This window comes from Gallus gallus, chromosome 9 (assembly GCF_016699485.2).
Source record: "Gallus gallus isolate bGalGal1 chromosome 9, bGalGal1.mat.broiler.GRCg7b, whole genome shotgun sequence".
NCBI classification, from domain to species: domain Eukaryota; kingdom Metazoa; phylum Chordata; class Aves; order Galliformes; family Phasianidae; genus Gallus; species Gallus gallus.
The window spans coordinates 1,849,952-1,866,489 of NC_052540.1; the positions used below are offsets into that span (position 1 = coordinate 1,849,952).

At 45.4% G+C, this 16,538-nt stretch overlaps 1 protein-coding gene and 1 long non-coding RNA gene across 6 annotated transcripts; one reads left to right on the forward strand and one right to left on the reverse strand.

Annotated features, from left to right (window-relative positions):
- The first annotated feature begins 247 nt into the window (after nt 1-247).
- On the forward strand, nt 248-11,150 carry LOC121111497. The gene is made up of 2 exons (XR_005862350.1): nt 248-648; nt 10,242-11,150. It is a non-coding gene; the product is annotated as an uncharacterized LOC121111497 (long non-coding RNA).
- Nucleotides 1,753-15,984, reverse strand: PLEKHB2 (pleckstrin homology domain containing B2). 5 transcript variants are annotated; one of them, NM_001396165.1, is made up of 8 exons: nt 15,935-15,984; nt 12,543-12,590; nt 11,784-11,936; nt 10,929-11,031; nt 9,992-10,031; nt 7,984-8,073; nt 6,966-7,080; nt 1,753-5,413 (listed from the first exon to the last, which is right to left on the reverse strand). In NM_001396165.1, the coding sequence occupies exons 2-8, from the start codon at nt 12,577-12,579 to the stop codon at nt 5,277-5,279; spliced, it is 675 nt and encodes a 224-aa protein (NP_001383094.1). In that variant the 5' UTR covers nt 12,580-12,590; nt 15,935-15,984; the 3' UTR covers nt 1,753-5,276. The 5 variants fall into 5 exon arrangements, with proteins under 5 accessions (NP_001383094.1, NP_001026473.1, XP_040561456.1 ...); NM_001031302.2 differs by having other exon boundaries at nt 15,931-15,984; XM_040705522.2 differs by having other exon boundaries at nt 15,673-15,984.
- Between the last annotated feature and the right edge of the window lie 554 nt (nt 15,985-16,538).

The window sequence follows — 16,538 nt, forward strand, 5'->3', positions numbered from 1 at the left end:
CAGCTCATCATCAGATGCATATTCGGCTGTAAATTATTATCGCAGCTAGAATCATAGGATCACAGAATCCTTAGAGCTGGAAGCGACCTTTAAAGGCCATGTAGTCCAACTCCCCTGCACTGCACGGGGACACCACAGCTGGATCAGGTTGCCCAGGGCCTGATCAGCCTGGCCTTGAAAGTCTCCATGGATGGGGCATCCACCACATCTCTGGGCAGCCTGTGCCAGTGCCTCACCACCCTCACTGTAACAGACTTTTTCCTTATATCCAACCTAAATCTCCTGTCTTTGAGCTTGAAACCATTTCCCCTTGTTCCATCAGCACAGACCCTGCTATAGAGTCTGCCCCCTTCCTTTCCCACCCCTCCCCTTCGTATATTGCACGGCTGCTATCAGATACACTGGAAGGGTTTATTTGCCTGGTGAGTCTGGAGTCTTTCAGAGATGCCTCGGAGACTCTGAAAGCCGATGAGACAACCTGTGGTAACCAGAAGCCTCCAAACAAGTACATTAATGTCAGTCTGTTGTTCCAAGCTCTTATGTCTAGCTAATAGCTGCTGACAACATAATGAAGGAACCTTCCAGTTCCACAGACATGGCAGAACAGCTCCCACTTCTGCAACGCTCCACACATCTCAGCTGCAACAGGTGAGAGGGACCCGTAGGAATACAGCCTGGATTAATTACTCTTGTCATAATTAGGGGCCACGAACAGGACAGGAGGTGCAGTGGAAGGGAAAGTAGTATCGGAGGCAAAGCCTGTTCTCTGAGCTGTACATCTGTGGCAGTGTGGAACAGCTAAGCCCTGCACAGCAGATTTAGCTCGCTGCCTTGCTCTGGTGGGCAGGGTGAACATGCAGTGCAGCGTGCTTAGGCTGGTGAATACACCAGGTGCAAGCAAGCACCAGTGAAATTAGAAGAGCCAGCAGAGCAAGCTGGGGAGAAAAGCAAGACACACTTCTCTGTGAGCTGATTGGCTGAAACAGCAGTTCTGTTTTCACTCCCAGATCAGTGGCTAACAGAACACCGCTTCTCAGGCAATAAAAGCAGGATGTGCAGAAAGCATAGGTAGTGCTACAAGGGTGCTGCAGCCCTTCCAGCAAACACAGCTTTAGTTCCCATTCTGCCTTTAGGTAGTGGATTTACTGTGGTCATGTCATGTCTTTGCCTACACAAACATATTGATTGTGCCCAACTCCACTAAAAGCAATTTGTAAACAGCAAATACCGATAGTGCAACCAGCAGCATTTTGCCCACAGCAACATCTGTGCTTCAAGCTGCTTATTTCCATACTAACCAGTACAAATCTGTTGATTTGATAACGGTGTCAAATGGTAAATCTGGATCAGCTCTGCATATATCCAAGATTAAGCATTTCTGAGGCAAAGCCTTCAACTCCATTAAAAAAGAAATAGGCCTTAGTTCTAATCTCAGCATAGTGGAGCTGGCGCAGTTACTTTGCTGTTGTTCAGATATCACATCATCTTTATTGAGTGGTGAGTGCAAAGGGACGTCAGCCTGAGCTCAGCTCCAACAGCTGCAGCCCTCGGAGTGCATTTTGCTACCATTGTGCTGGCCTTTCTAACTCAGGCCCTCAGGAAAGACTGGAGGGGCACAGAGTGAATTGTGGCACTGTTTATTGACCACCTTGCAATGCAAACATCCTGTAAGCTGACTATGGACAGAAGACATACACTCATCCACAACTACCTACATGAGAACTATTAGAATAATCAGACATAAAGACAAGACACGCTTAAATATGAATTTTATTGCTAACGATGTTTTGCTAGAAATTAATAAGGATGTATAGGAAAAGCAGCATTTATGGTAGTATGCAAAAACAAGAATCATCTAGAATGGGGGGAAAAAAAGCATTTCCTGCATGCTACCCTCCATGATATATACATATATCTTGGTCATATCATGAGGAGGAAAAGACACAGACACATCTGAGGAAAACAGGAGTGTATTCTTGCCTGACTGGTTGAATCTTCACCTACTGAATCGTTCCTAAGCCCTGACCCTCACAGAGGCCAGCTCCTCAGCCCCTCTCCTTTAAGCAGCAGCAGCTGATATGTTTTCAGACGTCACTGAGAACTCTGCTGGCAGCCCTGCTTCACTTCTTTAAGATGGTTTGGTTTACCAGAGGGCTGAGTGCTTCCACCTCATTCTCAAAAAGCTTGGCTGCATCCATGGTTTTTGAGCCTCCATGTGAATGTGGAGACTTGAGACCTCTGTAAGCCCTGCCATTTAACTCTGAATAGACTTTAACTGCTACGGAACAGACTCCGTCATCCTTAACTGATGGTATGCATTGCGTAAAACAGTGATGCTGCAGTGGAGGTGGGGCTCCCATGTCTGTAAGAGGTATTAGGACCAAGCTAGGAAAGTACGTGCCTGGTGCTGTACAGGTATCATTGGCATTGCTGCAGCATGAAGAGCACCATTCAGAATAAAAAGCACACGTTTAGGACTATAATTTTGATCCATTTTGAAAACGATCAATTTGTACTTTCTTTGCACTGAGAAATTCACTATTTCATGAGGCTGTATCTTTAATGGAAAGTTGATTCGGTTGGAACTTTACAAGTAAATCATTTCTTGCTTTGATTTTAAACCCAAGAATCATAGAATAGAATGACAGACTCACCAAGGTTGGAAAAGACCACCGGGACCATCCAGTCCAACCATACACCTGCTACCAATAGTTCCCCACTGAACGATGTCCCTTAGTACCACATCACACATTTCTTGAGCACCTCCAGGGACGGTGGCACACACACCTCCCCGGGCAGCCCATTCCAGCACCTGACCATTCACAGCCTCCTTTCAGGGAGCTGTAGGGAGCAATAAGGTTTCCCCTGAGCCTCTTCTTTCCCAGACCAATATCTTTATCTTAAATACTTCACTTGAAGAAGCTGGGCTCTCAGATATAGATAGCTCTTGAAAACACAACATACATGTTCTCCTGCTGTGCACAACAGCTCTCTTTTCTTAAAAACAAAACAAAAGGACAAATAACTCTCTGAACTTAGTAGCTGATTCACTTTGTGCTATTCTTTAACAATCACTATGAAATTCAAAAGGAATCAGAATTATGTTCAATTGTTTTATTTCCTTCCCCTCTTACAAGCTAAATATCACAGAAGGAGGAGTGGAAGCATTCTGCATCTAGTTATATAGCACAACTAAACAGCAGTGTAGACACATAATCGATGACCTCAAGGCTTAAAAACTGTAGAAATGTTTCTATGCCAAAGTTGCAGGCAGTCACCATCTCCTTCTGAGCTCAAAGGTACCAGGCCTCTGTGGGAACTTAAGTAGAGCACTCTTCCTTCCTTTTGCGTTTATCAATAGGAAACTTCTGCTTTAGTCCTTTTTTGAACCTGCAGCAAGTGAAGTCCTTGTAGTGCACACCACTGGCAGAACATATGCACCTTTCATTAATTTCTGAAAGGACATGCTTGGACACTGATATATGGCTCCAAGCCAAAGTCTCTTGGAAGTTTACATTCCCTGGATTAGGCTCACTTTTAGTAGTACAGCCAAGATAACATATGTCTGTTTCCTTCCCATTATTTCAGTTTGTTGGAGATGGTCCTAGAAGTCAGGAAAATTTAATGCTTCCGCCTGGCTGCTATCCACATTCTTGTCCAAGACCTCTATTGCTTAAATATGTAGGATACAGCCACGACAGCTTTTGGATGAAATGAAAAAGGTCAGAGCTTGATCTAAATTTATGTGGGTGCAAATTTTCATTTATTTTCATCTTTCATGATGTACCCGAAAGCCTCTGAACCTCAAAGGAATGAATCTCCTTCTGAACGAAAGCATATAAAGAAGCCTTAACGTTTTAAAACAGTATGATTACAGGAAGCTGAAAGTGGAAGTATAAAAATAAGACCTCTTACTATAAAGAACTCATCTTGGGCACCCTGCCTCTTTTACCTGATTAAGGAAGCCACGTGTGTTTCTTCTCAGCTTTCCTTCCTCTGCCAAGCACAGCTCAGCATGGATTACAACAGGATAATGAACCAGGCCACAACACACACAACAGCTGCCCTCTGCGTTACAGCCCATAGCACAGCAGCTTGCAGGAGCACGTTGTGTAAGGAACCAGACATAAAAGCAGAGCCAGCCAGGTTCCCTGGAGTGTTTCCCCTAATTCATGAAAGGGAAGAAGAAGCCTGTTATAGGTGAGGGGGAAGTGTGCATGGAACAAACCCAGTCTCAGCCGTGCTTGAACCTAGTTGCAGGTAATGAACCTGGATCAGGACACCGTGGAGGCTGAGAAGAGGCAGACACTACCCCAGCCATGGCAAGGCAGCTGATGTTCCTGTCTGCAACGTCTGCCTGTGCTGTTTGCGTCTCTTCCCTTTTGGCTAATACTGCATGCAGAGGGGTTCTGACAAAGTTGTTCAAGTTAGTTCTCCTGCAGACTCTGCAGAGCAGCAGCAGTCATTAAGAGCAGAGATACCAAACAAGGGCCTCTTCCTCTGCAGTGCAGTTGGTTACAGTGTCTGAGGAGTCTGACTTCTACAGAAAAGGAAGATCCCTTGCGAAGGTGAAGATCCATTGCTTTTTCCTGATTAGAGGAGCTGGAAGAACAAATATTGGTCTTCTTTGCCACTGGTCATTCACATTTCTGGGAGAATAAGAAGAGACCACTGCTGCTTCTCAGCCATTCACTTCGTACGTGCTCAGACAACTCTGCCTAGATGGTGTGAGAGACAGGCAGAGGATTCTATCTAAGGAAATGCATTACCGTCTGCAGACAAGCTTAAAAACTAAAAGTCCTTAAGCGTGGCAGACTGCCTAATGCCAAGGAGTTTCTGCTGAGCTGTATGTTTGTCCAGGGGATGTTTAGAAACCAGTAGTATATATATGCTAGTTCACGTCTTCTATAAACCTTCTGGACTGGATTTTAGATCCCCCCAAAAACCCCAACACCATTCTTTCCACTGGTGCTTATATTAACAGTCTGTTCACAAGGTTACTGCTGACTGTGACCACATTACACTGGTGCTCATATTGATCCTTATCCCTACAGAACCTACTATGTCAGAAAAGAGTCAAAAAGCAGCACATGCCTTTTACAACCACTAACTAGTGCCTTTAAACTCTCCTTTGGACAGTTAAGAATCAGTTATTAAGATGTCACTACTAGAAAATAACTATTGCATTTTTGAAAGTTTAACAGTAAACAACATTGCCAATATATTATTGCACACAATAAAGGTTTTTGGAACTACAAAGATAAGGAATGTATAGTCTAGAAGACCCAGAATAACGATCCCAGAGCCATTCCAGTCGCTGCTCCAGCAAGCATGCCCAGTGCAAGATCTCCATCATTGTCACGGTAACGCTCTCGAATGATGACGTGGTTTGCAGGGGGTTGGCCATATGGTCCTAGGCAGTAAGAGATTGTTAGAAGGAGGGCAAAAGGAATGTAGATCGTAATACCATGCATTTGGATTTCAAAACATGTCCATTCCTTTCCTCTCTTCCTTCTGTTGAATGCTATGATGATGTCAGCTAGACAAGTGGGATACACAGAATCATAAAATCATAGAAACATCTCTGTTTTGGATTCAGCCTCCATAATTTTAGAAGAATTACAGGAGCCTAACAAGACTCCTAGCCTTATAAAAGGTTAAGATCTCAGAGAAAAGCAAACGTAAAACTGAACATTATCCTGCACTGTATTTACAAAGAACCTATGAATTACTTGCACCACTCCATCAGAGTTGGTGGGCTTAATGTAAGACATGGGTCTAAAAATTTAGTCAACGTTGAAATTAACACAAGTAGTGAAGTTCTTCAGCAGCTTTTAAGCCACTGGTTTGCCAGAAAATATGTATCAGTTATTTACTCTATAATTGCTCCTTAATACTTCAATTCAGCCTTCACATCAGGCACTGATCTGTTGCGTGGTGACAGCTGCCACATGCCTTTTCAGATGAAGACTGGCCCAGCAGTAAAGAATTAACCTAGGACTCTTAAAAACCACCAATTAATCCCTGCTCTGCAACAGAGTTGTGCAAATTCCACAGAACTCTGTGTGTGTTTGTGTGATCTGTTCCTTAGGTCACTGCCAACTTAGATGAGGAAAGCTTTAGAATCTTTCAGCTGGTGCACCTCCCTTGTCACAAAATAAATAAATAAATAAATAAAATAGAAAAGGCAAATGAAGTAACCTATCAAGTGGTTAAAAAATGCCCCTCAAAGGTGAAAAAAAATCCTGCACAGTGATTCCTGTTTACGGAGCCAGAGCATACACACTTAGCAAATTATCCATGCAAGGCTAAGCTCTGATTCTGTAGGACTGAGGTTCACTATGCAAACATAAACCTAAATTGAGGTAACTAAGCTAAGAGCATACCATAAACCTTTGTCTCCTTCCTCTTTTATTGCAATTGAGAGCTACAGAAGACTTTGCAAGGCTAAAAATACTCATTTACAGCAATCCCAGAAAACAGAAAATGCTTTGAGAACAAAGCTACCTTTGGAACTCTTTCATTTAATTCTGGGGTCATAGCTGGACATAAGTGTTGGTAAAAATTAAGCCACAGATGAAATAAGCAACAGATGAATCAAAATTTCCCTCTCATCCAATAGAGTTGAGTTAATCTTGCTCTAACTTTCTTATGTTTCCTTATAAAATGCACTGACTACTGCAGTTAAAGAGTTCTGCATGCTTTGAAAAGAGTTTGTAAAGTAATTTACATACACTGGAATCACATTTGGGGCATTAGATCACTTAATACAAATTTCACTGAGCTCAATTTATTGTGTAAGGGTGAGGGGTCTTGGTTCCAGTTAGAAGTCAGGTTTCTTTCTGTGACTGTTGTGCAGGAGTGGCAGATGGTAAAGGAACCTGAAAATGTGATATCTGAACCCAACCCCCAGTGTCAATTACTCAGGATTCTCCAACATGGAGAATATGGTTGATAGTGATTACCGTGGTATGGATACTGGTAGGGAACATCATAGGCTTGTCCATTGGAGGCATAGAAGACTTGAGGACCCACAGTGGGATATGCACCATGGTACTGACCATAGCCATAGCCATAGACCTGGTGAAATTAAAAAATGTCCAACATGTCCATTACAAAAGTATTCTTTGTCATGTTTCCAATTATGCACTTTGTTCAATTCTCCCTCATTTCTAATGCAGTTTGAGGTTCACTGAAATATCCAGTCTGCACTGACTTAGAATCCTGGAAAGGACACTTGAAAAAGAAATGCTCCTAAGCAGCAAACGCTTCCCACCCTTCCTGGGTGGTGAGTGCTAGAGGCAGGGCCTGGCTTGTCAGGCTGAGCCACAGCCTAGTGCTAGCCTTCATACAGCTCTCAGTAACCACATACATACAGCAGTAAGGGGCTGCAGCAGGCCACGTATGGTGCAACAAGCAGAACCATCCCAACCTGCACCTTTGTGCATCGCTGCACAAGTCAGAACATCCAGAAATCAGCAGTGCTTCAGCACTCATTCTGCTCCTCCTCCAGCACAGAACAACTGTGTACCCAGGAGCTAGAATTACTTTGTTGCTATGACATTCTGTACACAACAGAATTTGTATGTGTTCAGAGTGACAGCTCCAGTCATTAAATTCTATTTTTAAAACTCCTGATTTTTGCACCCTTTCAGTGCTCACACAATGGGCTGCATGACCAAGATTTTTCAAGATTAACCAAATAACACCTTCCCTCTATGAAGCTTTATTTTCTAAGTTCACTGAGCACCCACCCCTTAACGTATCTCCTAGCCAAATCTGCCTTATCCCTTTCAAAGGAGATCCATTCAAATAGGAGTGAGAATGTTCTGTTAGTGCCTCATTCCCACTGTCCATCTGTACAAACCTTAAAGCTGGACGTGTCTGTGAAACACAGCACTTTGGGAGTACAGTTTGGGTGCTAGAAGGACACCTGCTTTTGCTACCTCACTTATTTTAATGCTTCCCAACTGCAACTCTTACCTCAGGTGACGGTGTAGCATAAGCTGTATAGGGAGGAGGGGCTGAGGAAATTGCTGTCTCATCATACATCACATCAGATCCCACGTAGCCCTGAATGCCATGGAAAGATAGCAGTCAACACCTTTTTGTGCAGACAGCCAATTAGAGGAGGAAGGGGATTAAAACTTAATGACCCCAAGAGAACATTTAGATCTGCTGCATGTTAAGAAAGCAGAGAGTGCCTCATAAAGACATGCAACAAGAAACCACTCAGAGAGCAAACCAACTGAGAGACCACAAATGCATCATCATCACTGGCAGGAGCTGGGGGTTGTTTTCTAAGGATTTACCTTTCCAATGCTACATATAATTTTGGCCCTTTTTGAAGGCAGCCTCAAAGCAAAGGTGATAACTTACCTGAATCCATCTTCACGGAGCTCTCTACAGATGATTATGTAAGGATGTGCTCTTGTACCTAATACCAGAAGTTTACGGTGATGCTCTCTGTGGCTTATCCCAAGAAAGAAACAGCTCCCTTTTTTGAATGTACAAATATATGCTTTAATAGCTCAACAGGTAATGTTCCTGCCAGCTTTTCTAACTGGACTACAGAAAGACTTTTGATGGTGTATTATGGACATATCCTAAAGGAAACTTGTGGTAGAAATTCCAAGAATTGTTTGAAACACACTGTTAAAAGCACTATATGAAGAGGCAGGTATTTCCACTGCCTGAGATGGAAGCTCTGTGAGTGCTCACATCTCAGCAGTAAATGTATTCTGTTTTGCTGAAGGAAACTCTATACAGGCATATGACTTAAGCCTGCAAACGTCTTTAAGTGACATAGTTCTCAAAGCTACGATGATCATCTGGTTATTCCAGTGAAGTTATGAGGCACTGCTAGAGGCTTTGTGTTTTTGAAAGCTATATCAGACACCTGCAGATGGACACAAATCCAATTCCCTGGACAAGTTCAAGTCCAGTTGGAGAGCTGTAATAGCTCTGGAAAGTACAAATTTCATATATATCTTGTGCAGACAGCTATCCGCCCTACTTTCAGTGGCAGGGGTCTGCCTTGGCTGAAGAAGTTGAGGCACTGGCAGGTTTTGAATGCCACCTGGTATAGCATCGGGTACATTAAAACAAAAGATCCTGAAATCAGGAGTCGCCGTCTCACATGTAACAAGATAAATCTACTAAAACTAGAGCAGACAGATTATGAGTACTGTGTCCTCTGCATGAGGAAAATTCCTTAACATCTCATTTAACAAAATGAGGCAGCATAGTGGAGCTGCACTCAGGCAATTGAGTCCAGAATAATTTTGCAATGACAAGTGTTCGCTTTGGGCATCTAAATTATATCATATGACAGATGTGTCAGTGAAGAGGCAATATTAATGTGACCCATCAAAGACTGAAACAAGCTTCTTCAAACAAAGCATTTTCCCACTGAAACATCTCAGGCTGGATCAATCTAGTCATCTAAGGACAGTGCTAAAAAGCACTCTGGAAGGCAGTCTGGAGGAAGAAGGTATTAACAACTCCCAGAAGATACCATTTCTGGTGAACTCTGACTCACAGAGAAATTCTTCTGGTTTCTGACCTCTTTACTAAACACAGCTAGCATGCTGACGCAGAGGTAATGTAGACCTTGGCATACCTACACTTCCTTCCAGGCACCTCTTGCTCTTTGCCAAGAGCCATCCTGCAGCATAATGGATCCACATTAAAAACACCTTCCTTTTTACGTCAAAAGTGTAGTATACTGACAGTAAGCTTATTTTAGCACTTGGTTGACCACAAATAGAAGGAAAACGGAAAACGTTCATTCCCAAACATTCATTCCCACCCAGAGAAATCACTCCCAGAAATAACTCACTTCCACTCAGTCCATATTTGCCTGGCTTTGGCTGCGTGGATGACGTGCTGGTGATCCAGAGGATCATTCCTCTCCCAGCCTATATGCTTTAATCATGCTCATAACCCTCTAGTAGAGGTTTTCAGTATAAAGTCTATGTAATACACTTACTGTGTTTGTTCTGGCATCCTGAAGAGCAATTTTCCATGCCCTGTCAAAAAAATAAAAAATGTTTAGTGGAACACAGATAAAAATTAATGCCACTTTTTCTTTTTAGTACTACGAAGAAAACTATGTTAGGAACTCGAGGTAATGCAGGAGCAAAGTTTCAGATACTCCATGTGTCAAAGCCTAATAAAACAGTAAAACGAATGCACCAAAGTGTTATACCAACATTGAAAAATAATTATTTCCTTAGCAGAGCTGAGATGGAGTGAGAAGGAACAAGAAAAGGACTATGACAAGGAAAATATTTGAAGGCCTTCACTGCAAGCCCAACAGGCAAGTGATAGGCAGCTATGCTTAGGACAAAATAATGGGAAGAGATGCACCACAAAAGTTCTATCTCCTTCCTGAAGAGTTGCATCTGTGCTGACTAGAGAGCACAGCAACTTGAACAGAGGGCATACACACTTCATGCAGATACTCCCATGCTGTATGGCTGACAGCGTGCCCCATAACCACACATACTTGACAAACACTGGTGATAGATGTTATCCAGCTAAACACAGCCAAGGTCACAGTACTGGAGTACTATTCTTTTTAACGACTGGGATATCCTTGGGCTACGCAGGGTCATGGGCTACTTTAAGAAGGAGAGAAGTGAAAATAAAATCTATTCAGAATGTTTTGCATTAGCTATATTACTAAGATGCTTTTTCTCCTCTCACGCTCTAGTGTTTCCAGTGACTAAACTTGCAGTTAGTTTGCAAGAACTGCATCTATGTGAGTTAGACAATTCATGGAAGAGCTATCTTTTTTGTAACTGAAATCCTACTTAAAATTTTTCTTGAAATATGTCTCTGAAAACCTGAAGGAAGGACAGTAAGTGAAGAGAGGAAAAAAAAGAGGAAAAAGTAGCAAAACTAATATTATTTGGCAGACTTACAAACAGTCATCTGCACTTTCTGCACAGAGGTTGACGGTCTTTCCATCCCGACAAACAATCTGCAGTAAACAGTCTCTCTGCTTTCCCTCCGGAGGCTGGAAATCTGAGTTGGGGAACAAGAAGAGATAAGAAGAATCTATAACCAGAATTTCACGATCCCATTTACAAGAAGGCCAATAGCTTATGCAAAACTCTGGACCAAATAAACTGTGGCCAATTGTAGCTGCTTTCCATGACATCAAAACAACTTAAAGTAGGACCCAACCTGCTCTCTTTAGAATATATCCTGAAGGTAACTAGCTCTGAACATCACTCTTAATAAATGCAAATGTCTTATAGCAGAACCAATCTGTACCTAACTATAAATACTCCCCAACACTTCTGTCCTCTACTGATGCACATCAAGTGGAGTACTAATAAATGCCAGAGGTGAACTTTGTAACACTTGAGAAAAATCTGCTAAGGTTTCCCATTCTGCATCCCAACTCTCCCTCCAGACAGCACTGTAATTTCACCAGTAATGCTCTACGATCAAACACACAAGCCTTCTGCAAACATCCTGGTCTCTCATGCAAGCCTGCCACCTGCATGTAAGGTACACTGTCCTCATTGAGTTATAAAAAGAGCACTAACCTAATCTATCACATGATGATATCACTCCACAAACATACGTAAGGGAATTTAATAGTTGAAGAGTTCTTGTGGCTTTATTTTTTTTCCTTTAAGAACAATAAAGCTGCAGACCTTGTAGGCATGTTTACTTCTGCACAAGCAGTGCTATAAATGGTGTGCTGGGCAGGCACTGATGTTCAAAAGAATCTCTCAATACACAAATTCCAAAGGTCTCGCTATTACCTCGGCATTCATTCCCCACTCTGAGGTTGATGCAATGGATTCTCATGTGGATTTTATCTTCTATATCATGGCGATTCTGATCGTCATAGAATATCAAACGGCCATCAGACCACAGGTCAAACCAGTTCTTCTTCCAGCGCCGCAAAATAGTACCTTTAAAATCAAACGGTCACTTTTGAGGGCATACATTAGAAGGTATTTGTGTCTTAAAGTTAATAAAACCAAGATATCCTTCCCAGTTGTCCCAGAGGACAAAGGAATTATCAGGCTCCAGGCAAAATCTTGTCCTACCACATTCCTGCTTTAGAACATTACAGAATTGGGTTCCATATTTCATCTCCTACTCCAAGTTGCAATTGGGTGTATTTTAAGGGCATAACCTGGTGCTTTAATTCTATTCCACTACAAGAACAAGCAGAGGGCATGACTAATTGAAGACATTAATGTCAGGTGTCAGGCAAAGTTTCCAAGTCTCCACTTACATAACACTAATTACAGAGCAGCATCTGAAGCAGGACAGTCAGACACCTCAGATGTGATATACACTGTTTCCCATTAGTACACCCAAAGGTAATGTGGAAATGCTGTCATGATAGGTCCCTTTGTGAAGTGTCCTACAGTCAAAAAACAAGGACAACAACCCACAGACGTAGAGACCTGTTTAAGAAATAACACCTGGGAATGACTGAATTGCTGTAATGTTTTTTGAAGGAGTTAGACACAGTGGGGAGAAAAGGAGGGAAGAGCCCCAAGACTTACTTTGCCGGAGCAGCCAGCCACTCTTCACAAATGCCATTGTTGCTTAATCTGGTGGACAGAAGAGGAAGGAGAGGAAGCAGTCATCAGTATTTCACTGTGGTACATTAGAAAGAGGCTTGTCAAGTTAGAATAACACAGTGCACTCTGCTAGTACTGCAGATAGAGAAGACAGATCTCAACTGAAGATCCTCACTAAGACCTAACTAGTATCCTAGGCCTTAGCAAGCGGAACAGGCGTGCAATCTGATGTGACTGTCAGAGACACATCAGTTGAAACGGGAAAAGCACAAGTTTACAGACAACACAGTTGCAAAATGGGGAAGAGACAGACCCGTGACCCTGACTCACTGCTGGCTGCTTTACAAGTTGTTTCCTCGACGTACATGTGCTCCTTTTATCCCGCAGTTTCCCGTTACCAAGCACTCCCTCCCTTTTTCTGTGCTTCCCCTTCTATTTTTTGCTTCTCATTCGCTGACTCAAAGTCCAGCCAAAACAAATGCTGAAAGAGTTTAACCTTGAACAGGAAGGAGAAAGCTGTTTTTATGACTTGTATGCCCTCCAAATTGTCACCAGCTCCCTCCCAGATGAATTTAAATAAGTAAAAGTTAAGCCCACAAAGTGACATTCTCATTTCTCCTCAGCTTTTAAATGAAACTCAAAATGGCCTGGGAAAGATCCACATTAAATCCAAGCTATCACACCCGACATTCAGCATTCTGCCACTGTCCTCCAGCGTGCGAGCAAGCCAAAGGAAACAGACCAGACATCGCATATACCGGAAGGAGAGCTTTTACTTTTTAGCATAGTGGTGTTCTAGGGGGGACTAATGGAAACGCAGCTATCTGGACAGAATTCAAACAGCAAGAACAGAAGCATTCTTAGGCCGTGGCATTTTCTGGGAATTACTAGAGGGGCTTGTAAAGCCAATAGGAGAGGCAGATGCTTAAACCTGCCCTGTAGCAGCATGGGGTTTGACAGCCAGAGGAACTCCTTCCAGGTAAGGGATGTGTTTGAAGTCAGAAACTGACTTATAAAAACTATGGCTGTTGACTACGTTTCTTATGGGCACTTCAACCTTGTTACAGCACCTATTATCAGCCCTGGCAGGGTATACCTCCTCTGAGCTGGTAGAGTGTGGACTGTGCTTTTTAGGCTCCAGATGTCCTTCTTATCTAGGAGTAAGAACTTTCCCAAGAGAATGTCAGTTTTGCTGAGGAGTTTACATTACTTGCTGAAAGCCCTGAATTTACAGACAGAGTATTACTCTTGCTAGGCAAAGGCTGTAGCATACAACTAAAGGCAATGGCCGGCTGGATTTCATAGTGAAGGAATGCTGTGTGCAGCACAGGCTGCTGCATTATAATGAGAACCACCTTTAGCTAAGATTGAAACCCCAACGCAAACATCTTAGTAATGTTTTTTGTAGCAGCATGCTGAGCAAACAAACATCCAGCTGACAGCCCGATGAAAAGGAGTGTGAAACTCCTGTCCTGCTGGAGTCCCAGTCCTGCTTGGAGCATCCTGCTGTCACTGGGCTACAGAAGGGGGGTTCCAGAAATTGGGGCCAATTTATTACTCCAAGTAGACAAAGAGCCTGAGCCTCGTTCTTTTGCTGCCCCACTGAGTGCTCCCCTACATTTCCCTCACAGGGAATCTCTCTTCTTGCACATCCTTTTCACAGGAATGAATGTCTCTGCTGGTGCTTCCACGTCTTCCAGGTGAAATCCCTGTGTATCTACAGAGGCCTTTTAATAGTGTAAGAGCCAATAAAGCACTTGCACGAACTTCCGTTCAGCTGCAAGTGCTAGATTAGGCTACAGAACGTTTGCTGCTGCCTTTAAACCTACTGTGTTACACAACAGCATAACTAGGTATAACTTAAGACACAAAATAGTGATAGGACAAGGGGGAATGTTTTAAACTGAGACAGGGGAGGTTTAGGTGGGATATTAGGAGGAAGTTATTCCCCCAGAGGGTGGTGACGCACTGAACAGGTTGCCCAAGGAGGCTGTGGATGCCCCATCCCTGGAGGCATTCAAGGCCAGGCTGGATGTGGCTCTGGGCAGCCTGGGCTGCTGGTTGGCGACCCTGCACATAGCAGGGGGTTGAAACTCGATGAGCATTGTGGTCCTTTTCAACCCAGGCCACTCTGTGACTCTATGATTCTATGAAGAAAACCTCTCTCCTGACAAACTGAAGATTACAGAGTGCCTGACAGTCCAAGTCTCACATTGCAGGCCATCTCACAGCGCGGGCTCCAGCACATAAGAGGCCTCCACAGCTGTACCACACCCCTTATCTGAACGATCTCAGATACACAGACTGCATTCTGCCAACACAGAATTTCAGTGCCCCAAACTTCTGCTCCAGATAGAGGGCAATGAGTGACACAGAGCACTGTGTCAGCACCGAAGTAGGAGGTGCAAAAAGTTTGATATTCTTATCTGATCCTTTTTAAGTGCAAGCACTTACTTGGAGTCCAACACAGTGTTACATTCGGCCCACACTGTGTGTAAGAGAGTGTTTCCAGAGCTAGAGGAGTGCCGTGGCAGATAAGCAGTAGCTGCGCAGTATCTCTGCTTGTGAAACTAGCTCTGTTTGACCAGCACTGGTAGTGGGATTTAAACACAGACAAGTCAGGGCTTTGTATCACCAACCTCGGGAGAAGTTTGATGGTGGCTGAAGCCTAAAGGCAGGAACGCCCTTCGTGGAGCACAAGGGCAAACACAGCAAAGGTGTGGGGCCGCTCCCTGCTGCTCCTTTTCCTCCCTCACACAGAACACACAGCATAGTATATCCCGCCACTTATTCCAGTCGCCCTCTTGCTCTCAAACCTAGCTGGCTGACGGGAAAAGCCAGTTGGGAATCCAGCGAAGGCCCTGGTGCAGCTCGCCGTCGCCGCGGGCGCTGAGTGCGGCCGTCAGTCTGCAGCGGACGCGGATCGGCACTGGCGGACGGGCTGCGGCCGCACGGAGCTGCCGCGCCCCGCAGTGCCGGGCTGCCACCGCCTCCCACAGCACCAGCGGCAGACACGCAGCCTCGGGCTCAGCGGCGTTCAAGCCTCAGCCGACCGATGCTCCCCTTTAAAACCAACCAAGCTTTCCACGTCAGGGACTTCCCGACTCCGCACCTAGCGAACCGCGGGCCTTCCCCCACGAGCCGCGCTCGTTTTGCCAGCGCCCGGTCCTACCGAAAGCCGCCGCGGCTCCGTTCAGCACCAGCTCGGGGCCGGCAGGCGCTGCGGGGAGGGCCGCACACCGCAGCCCGCGCCCCCCCGGCGGAGCGCCCCGCCTCCCCGCCGCGCACCCGGCAGCCCCAGGCCCCCGAGCTCCGCGCGGCCGTACGGCGGGGCCGGGACCCCGCACGCGGCCCCCCCGGCCGCCCCTACCTGCCTCCGCCGCCTCCGCCCCGCTCCCGCTGTGGCCCCGCTCCGCCGGCGGGCAGTGCCAGCCCCGCCCTGACGTCAGCCCGCCGCGCCGCCCCGGCTGGGCCGCGACCCGCGGCCGCGGGGACGCAGTGCCGCACGGACACGGCCTGGCGGCGGGGCGGGGCGGGCGGGCCGTGCCCGGGTCAGTTCCCGCATCCCGGGTCTGTTCCCGTGCCCCATCGGACCAAGACGCTGAGGCTGTGTTTCCTTATTTATCTCCTTTGGAATGATGATAAAGGGGCGATTGCTGATCTCGCGCCGTGGAAGCATAACGAAGATTCAAAGTGCTTTCTCCAAGCGCTGCACTCGAGGCCAGAAGGGGCTGCTCCGTGACGCTTCCACAGAGCGGGGCACGGCTGCGTCCCAGCTCTGTGCGGGCCGCTGCTGGCCGCGCTGTGCAGCCTGAGCCGGGAGAGAACCCGGTGTCACCGGCACGTAGGTAGCTCCGAAAGTAATGCCTCCTCTTTCTGCCGCCGTGCCGTCAGACTGTCCTTCCTACCCCCCCCTCCCCCCGCTGCCGTCTGTCACACGGCAACAACACGCAACGGGATACTGGCGGAAAAGTTCAA

Coding starts and splice junctions, on each gene's coding strand:
- PLEKHB2 (NM_001396165.1), bottom strand. CDS start 12,579: ATGGCATTTGTGAAGAGTGGCTGGCTGCTCCGGCAAA. Junction 11,032..11,783: donor AGTGGGGAATGAATGCCGAG/GTAATAGCGAGA, acceptor TCCCCAACTCAG/ATTTCCAGCCTCCGGAGGGA. Junction 5,414..6,965: donor CTACCAGTATCCATACCACG/GTAATCACTATC, acceptor CTTACTGCCTAG/GACCATATGGCCAACCCCCT.